Consider the following 7,500-nt stretch of genomic DNA (forward strand, 5'->3'; position numbering starts at 1 on the left):
TCATTTAATCAGTACACTATACTAACTAATCATTTCATCAGGACATTTTACTAACTAATCATTTAATCAGGACATTTTACTAACTAATCATTTAATCAGGACACTATACTAACTAATCATTTAATCAGGACACTATACTAAATAATCATTTAATCAGGACACTATACTAAATAATCATTTAATCAGTACACTATACTAACTAATCATTTCATCAGGACATTTTACTAACTAATCATTTAATCAGGACATTTTACTAACTAATCATTTAATCAGGACACTATACTAACTAATCATTTAATCAGGACACTATACTAAATAATCATTTAATCAGGACACTATACTAAATAATCATTTAATCAGTACACTATACTAAATAATCATTTAATCAGTACACTATACCAATTAATAATTTTATCAGTACGTGTTACTAACTAATCATTTAATCAGTACACTACACCAATTAATCATTTTATCAGTACGTGCTACTAACTAATCATTTTATCAGGACACTATACTAACTAATCATTTAATCAGTACACCATACTAATTAATCATTTAATCAGGACACTATACTAACTAATCATTTAATCAGGACACTATACTAACTAATCATTTAATCAATGCGCGTTACTAACTAATCATTTAATCAGTAAACAATGTCCTTATGAGGTTCCTCATTTCCTATCTAAAGGTTTTTGCGGTGTCATCCATCAACACATGATCTAATTTCTGTGACCATAACGCCTGGCTTTTCATTAAGTTAATAAATGAGCGGTCTTTTTGATATGATGTCTGAACAATGCTTTTTATTATTGTGTATTAGAAAATCAGTCTACATTCTATATTTTCCCCGATGTATGACCTTACAGTTAGAACCATGGTATGTATGTGTGTATGCGCATGATTATGTACGTATTCATTTATTTAAAGTATGAATGTTTTGGTTAAACACTAAATGGTTTCTGGCACTGTGCTGGCATAAACTGTAGGCGCTGAACTGTTTGTGATGATTTCTGAGTGATGTTATCAGTGTTGGACAGGTTTCATTGCTCTGGTACACAGATACATCTCAGGTTCTCTGTTTGGAAACTTCTGTCCCACAAGGTCTCCCAGTGATGAGAACTGAGGAGTATAAGAAGAGATAGAGCCGAAGGGAGAGAGAAAGGGAGAGAAAGGATAGGAGAGGAGGGGAGGAAAGCGGGAGGAGGTGTGAAATGATGAAGATGCTCACTTGGGTGTCTGCTGGAAGTCGAGGCATAGACGCAGCTCTGCCATGGCCTTCCATCGGCAGATAGTGCTCTGTGTCCGAGTAACCGTCCTGCCCCATCTCTCTCATCTCTACCGTCTGAAAAAACACACATAGAGCATGCGTGACTACCCAGGGACAGATGGACCGGGCCGGAGCCAGAGAGCCAGGTCGGTAAACCATAAAGGCTGGAGAAGTGTTCCGGAAATTTCTAGCTCCTCACGTCCTTCCTGACAGTCCAAAGAGAAGTAGTAGCATCAGGACTGATCCTGCTCCACGCCCAATCACTGAAGACCTGATCTACGACGGCCCAGCTATTGCCACGATTAATCAGATTCCAGCCAGAGCCAACGAGTAGACAGGTAAAAACTGATATGACTGTCAGATGAGAAATAGAGAGGAGCAGGGTAAAAGGTTCTCCCTATCTGGCCCTTTATGTAAGGAGCAGAGGAGGATGTCTCCCTTTCCAACAGAGCAGAAAAGGATGAGAAAATGAAATGTATCAACCTGATGGAGAAAAAGAGACAATGAGAAGTATAATGCACAGAAAGAAGTTTATCTGAGTGAGGAGAAGCCAGGGAAGGAGGTCTGGACTATGTTAGTGTGGGCTTGTGCCATGCACGCAGTGAGGGACAGAGGCAGACTGGTCACTCAAGTCAGCAGACACATGCCTCTGCAGTGGGCACTACATAAATGACAGCTCTGTTAGTGCACAGTATGAGAGGACCACGAAATTTAAGCTCATTTCTCAGTCCTTCCAATGACCAGCAGACTGCAGTGATATAGAAGAGATCCATGAGGAAGCTGGAATGTTGTTTCATTCATCACAGCCAGCATTATGTACATAACAGCATTACAATCATCTAAATAATACCGTATATATATATATATATATATATATATATGTATATAATATACAGACAGAACCATCCTAAAGCAAGTTCAACACCGTTTACCAACACTGACTAGTTGGTGTTGTTGTGTTAGCACTAACTGCAGAAAGACAGGCACTAATGAAGGGTTGTAGGATACATTAAAGAGAGTGAAATGAAAGTTAGAGAGCTCACTGGTTTACCTGTGAATTGGGCCGACTTTTCCCGGCATCCTCTGGCAGCTGCCCCTCTGGACTCCAGCTGCCCGCCTTCTGGGACATCTCCTGTGCCCGTGCTGTCACCCACGACTGGCTCTCAGGGAGAACCCCCTCAATGGCCCTAACACATACAAAAGGTCAATAAAGCACTCCCAAAAACTCTCAGCTCAGTCGCATCCCCAGGCTGGATAAATTCCTAATCTGACAGATTTCATAAGCTTGTAATGGAGAGAAGGATGTTTTGGGAGAGGCTGTTCACATGTTTAGACTGATAATGGTCATGACCGACAATTGAATGGATGGACAGAGTAAAAATTCATCTAATTGGCTGTCTGTTTCAATGAAAACTGCTTGTCATAATCTCTTTAAAAACAGCAGCGTCTACCAGACACTGAGAGTGACAGCCAATAGCACAGCTCAGTGTCTGGCAACGCAGGACAACTCCCTCTATATTTTTACTCAAAGGGCACCTCACACTGATCATTTACCCTTTGTCCCATTGTCACCCTCACTAGAAACAACAATCTCTCACCCAAAAATCTGAGCAATACATACAGCCCCCTGAGAGTGCTCAGTGTGCTCATATACGTTGAGAGAAAGACAGAACAGTAAAGGAACACTGAAAAAAAAGAGAGAGATAGAGCAGAGGAAGCCAGAAATGACTGTAGGTTGACAGGATTCTTGATATACTTACAGTTTGCTGGAGGGGTCCGGTTGAGATTCGGGAAGGCCACTGAGTCCTTGCCCGGCACCCTGGGTTGGGGATGGGGGCTCCAAACGCTGAAACATTAATGGCGTTCGATTCTGTGTAAGATACAACATGGCCTACTGCTGGTATCAGGCAAGCTAATGGGACAATGGGTGGGGGGAAAGGCAGGGTGAGGGGAAGCACAGGATTTAAAAAAAAAAAAACACCCCCAGTGCGAATGGTAAGGGATCCAGCAGTATTCAGCCGGGAGGCATTCTGGGACTTGAAGTCTTGCGGATTAATTTGCTGATCCTCTAGGCTGTGTACTGACATCATGCTGAGAATTCATTTACTTCCGACATCCCAGTAAATGAACAGGACTGGTAACCAGCTGGATGCTACAGTGTGGTCAACGTTAAAGATTCTGGAATCTTCTCTAACGCCTTAAAATATGGTGAACATTAAAGATTCTGGAATCTTCTCTAACGCCTTAAAATATGGTGAACATTAAAGATTCCGGAATCTTCTCTAACACCTTAAAATATGGTGAACATTAACGTTCCTGGAATCTTCCCAAACATCCTAAAATGTTGCTTAATTTGGGTGATGCTGTCGACTGAGAGACATCTACTCACAAAAATGACTGCCTCCACTTTGAACAATTAATTCCTCTACATGAAGAGCTATTAAAGCACCCAACTGGTTACATCATCTACAAACACAGCCTTGAATTCATAAACATGAATAATAATTACACATACATACACAAAAACAAACAAATAAGCAAAAAAACCAAGGTAAATGCAAGAGGCAACCAAGAGAGCTGAAGAATAGGCAAGCATTACACTCATTACTAAAGAACCATTACTAAAGCATCAAAATGAACCTGGGGGAGAATGATGAGGTTTGTCATCAGTTAACCATTTCAGATGGATATAAATGAGGTTAGAGAGAATTAGTGAAGAAATGTTTGGTGGAAAGACTGCAGGATAATAGAATGCAAACATGTGTAAGGGAGCTTCCTTTTGTGTTTGGAAAATTAGACGTATGTCTATGAATGGGAGAGAATATGGTGTATGATTTGGATTTGGATTTGGATGTGGTGGAAACTGCAGTTATCAAGGATGTTCCACACTCTTCTCATGTCTCCACCAGGACAACGGGAAGAGCAGCCTGCATCCCAGCTCTGACGGAAACATTCAGGGACTAACAGATTTACACTGTGTTCATGGATGTTTGGAATTCAGAAGTTTTCACATTATAGACAAGACAGGAATGGAGCAGTAAAGAAAAGCTGAGATCAGCGTTGTGTACCAAATTTCACTGATGATTAGTTGAACAAGATATGTTTGTGTAGGGTTAGTGTAAAAACCTGGACACATCCATCCCATCGTTGCATTAAACCATCCAATTGGGCAGTCTCTCCCTATATATTGACATCATAGTAGACAGCACAGTCAAATGCAATCTTTATAGACCTGTCACAAAAATTAAGCCTTACGACAGTTAACAGACAATCAGCCAATGTGGCAAAACCTCCATGGATGTGGAAAACAACTTCCATGGTACCCTGGAAAAGTTGTTCCTTGCTGGAATTTCAGAATTAGTTTTCTCTGACACCACTTAGGTCCACTGGACTCCATCTCTTTTCTGTGTGAGTGTGAGGCAGTGTGGGAAGGGAAGCTGAATTAGTGGTGACTAGTTTATGAAGGAGAGTGTTGACATGTGCTATGAATGAAAATGTTTCCGAGGCTGTGAGAGAGAAGCTGTGTTTTAACACTAGCAACACCTGAGAGATGGCAGGTCTACGAAAGAAATGCTGCTGTTTCTTTTCACTGGATCAGCAAGTCTTCATTAGGTAATTCAGGAAAAACGTAAGTTTACCTACAGATCTTCAACACAAAGGTCTATTTCAGTATTTTGGAAGTTCAGCAATACCACCCATATCTCTAAGACAGCTTAGAAGAACAACTGTTTTGTTTTGGGTTTTTTTCTTCCTCCCTCTGTCTCCAAGGTTGGAATGCCAAATTTTCTGAGATTTGGTACATTTCCCCCTCAAACCCACTTCTGCCTAGATGACTAGTACTCTCCTGGGGACCCATAACACAACCTTTTCGCCCAACCCCAGCATTTCCACACCTGATTCACTAGTCTGAAGTGAGCTAATGCATCTTTCCACAAACACAGGCTGCTTAGTATTGCTGAGCGCTTTAAGGAAAGCACTATGTGCAAGATGAAAGTCGCTGAGTGTAAATCGCCAGCAAAGACCAGCATTAGGGAGTTACCCTGTCTGTCACATCCACCCAACAGAATGTGGCCAAGCGTGTTCCCAAGGACCCCTGACCCCTTTGATGGAAACTCTTAGTGTATGACATATCTCTGCACTGTGAGACAGAGCCCAAATTCAGCTTTAAATAAGTGGGAGAAAGGATTTTATCTTACAGTTTTACATCTGAAAAACCAGCCAATAACCAAAATACACAATACAGTGTACGCAGAAAACCTGACATGTGGTCTGACTTACACGGGATTGGTGAAAGGTGTTAGATGGTGACATGTTCTTAAGAGCTGTGTCTTTTTGGAGGAAAGTTTGGAATGGTGAGATTCAGCAAACATGGTGCAATGGACTGAACAATAAAACATCTTTTAGAGGTAAGTAAGGTCTGAGATCTAGGTTAGATTCCCATCAGTACATATCAGAGTGGTTTGTTTCTGTCCTCACAAAAGGAGCGGTAATTAGCACTTGACACAATGTGCTCTGTCTTAACAGGACCTAATCTCTCCATCCAGACAGAGTTCCACTCTGTCAGTTCTCTGCTTTTCACTCTTTCCCCTTAGTCTCATGATCCTGTGGAAATGAAGTTTCAAATTGTGAAACAGCAATGGGATGCTGGATATAAGATTAAAAGATGCATCAAACCTCTAGGATGAAGAGGGGCAGGCAGGTGGGGAAAACGTGGAGAGTGAAGGGTGTGCAAGCAGAGGACAGGCTCTGTCTGCGAGGCCCCGGATGAGGGAAGGCCTCCCTTAAACCTGGCAACTCACAGAAATCCACAACCAAACACCACCGTCTCCCCATGAGACAAGCATGCAAAGAAACAAAGTCTGGATTCCTGTGTGGATTTTCTAAATCTGATATCACTTTACTTTTTTTTTTTTCATCTCAGCAGATGGTTTTACATGTGAATCTACATGTACACAGAGTGTTATCAGTGTTGTCAGTGAACTGGCATTGGTGCAATCACACAATGCTGAGCTTCACATTCACTCCAAGAAAAGGGATTGGTAGATGAGCTGAGACTAGAGTTCACAGGAGGCTATTGCTTGCAGTAGTTTCACAGTCATTCAAAGGAAAGGTACATTTGGACTGTTATATATGGAAGCACATTTTTACTGACAGGATCCAAATGGAGCTGTGACAACCACACACTTCACCTTAATCATTTCAGTTCGAAGTCTGCAGGCCAAAGTTTGACCCAACACAAACACATTCCTACTGTACCTGGCAGACTGAAAAAAGGCTCATCTCATATTGTTAATTGGAAGACGTGGCCAGTATGTTACGCAACCCCAAGCACACAGAACATAGGTTAGAGAGGACTTTTTCAATTTGATGCTTTTCTGTCTTTAAAGATGACTTACAGACTATTTCACTGAGCTTCATGCTAGTGACGCTGTGAATCATGCTAGCATGATTTGATGGCAGTCATACTAGTTTAATCTGATAACAGTTCAATAATAACACTAATAAAGTGAATGATATGCATCTAACCAGCTAAATTAGTCTACTGTTCTATTACCCTACATCATAAACTAAAAGAAATCTGTTTACAGGCTCCTATAACATACAGACTCACTACACACTTAGTAACATCCACATTTAATAGGAAACAAATTACACACGGCTCTAAGCCCTCAAACTCAAAGACACGCTCTAACTTGGTTTAAGTCCCACTAAACAGCAAAACACCTACAGTAACATAAAACCTACACAACAGTCACGTGTAAACACTACAGCGGTTTGGGGACTTTGACATTGGAGTTCCACCAGGCACTCTGTACGGTGGCAGGGTTGGGGCACTCTGTACGGTGGCAGGATTGGGGCACTCTGTAATGTGGCAGGGTTGGGGCACTCTGTAATGTGGCAGGGTTGGGGCACTCTGTACGGTGGCAGGATTGGGGCACTCTGTACGGTGGCAGGGTTGGGGCACTCTGTACGGTGGCAGGATTGTGCGTGTGCTTGTGTGGTGTGTGTGTGTGTGCGTGTCTGTGTGTGTGTGTGTGTGTGAGTGCGTGTGCGTGTGCGGTGTGTGTGTGTGTGTGTCTGTGTGTGTGCGCGTGTGTGTGTGCGTGTGTGGTGTGTGTGTGTGTGCATGTGCGTGTGTCAGTGTGTGTGTGTGTGTTTGTGTGTGTGTGTGCGCGTGTGTTTATATGAGTGTAACCGTGAGAATCACTGGAGCATGTGGCATTGATGAG

General features: G+C 42.0%; 1 protein-coding gene across 1 annotated transcript in view; it reads right to left on the reverse strand.

The window, feature by feature from the left end:
• The window catches only part of cacna1aa (calcium channel, voltage-dependent, P/Q type, alpha 1A subunit, a), a 103,879-nt gene that overhangs the window by 10,404 nt on the left and 85,975 nt on the right, over positions 1–7,500 (reverse strand). The window contains exons 45-47 of the mRNA XM_030782603.1: positions 3,031–3,140; positions 2,322–2,457; positions 1,232–1,345 (exon numbers count right to left, since the gene is read on the reverse strand). Coding sequence (XP_030638463.1) covers positions 1,232–1,345; positions 2,322–2,457; positions 3,031–3,140 — 360 coding nt within the window. The remainder of the gene's footprint in view (positions 1–1,231; positions 1,346–2,321; positions 2,458–3,030; positions 3,141–7,500) is intronic.

This window comes from Chanos chanos, chromosome 8 (genome assembly GCF_902362185.1).
Source record: "Chanos chanos chromosome 8, fChaCha1.1, whole genome shotgun sequence".
Classification (NCBI taxonomy): Eukaryota; Metazoa; Chordata; class Actinopteri; order Gonorynchiformes; family Chanidae; genus Chanos; species Chanos chanos.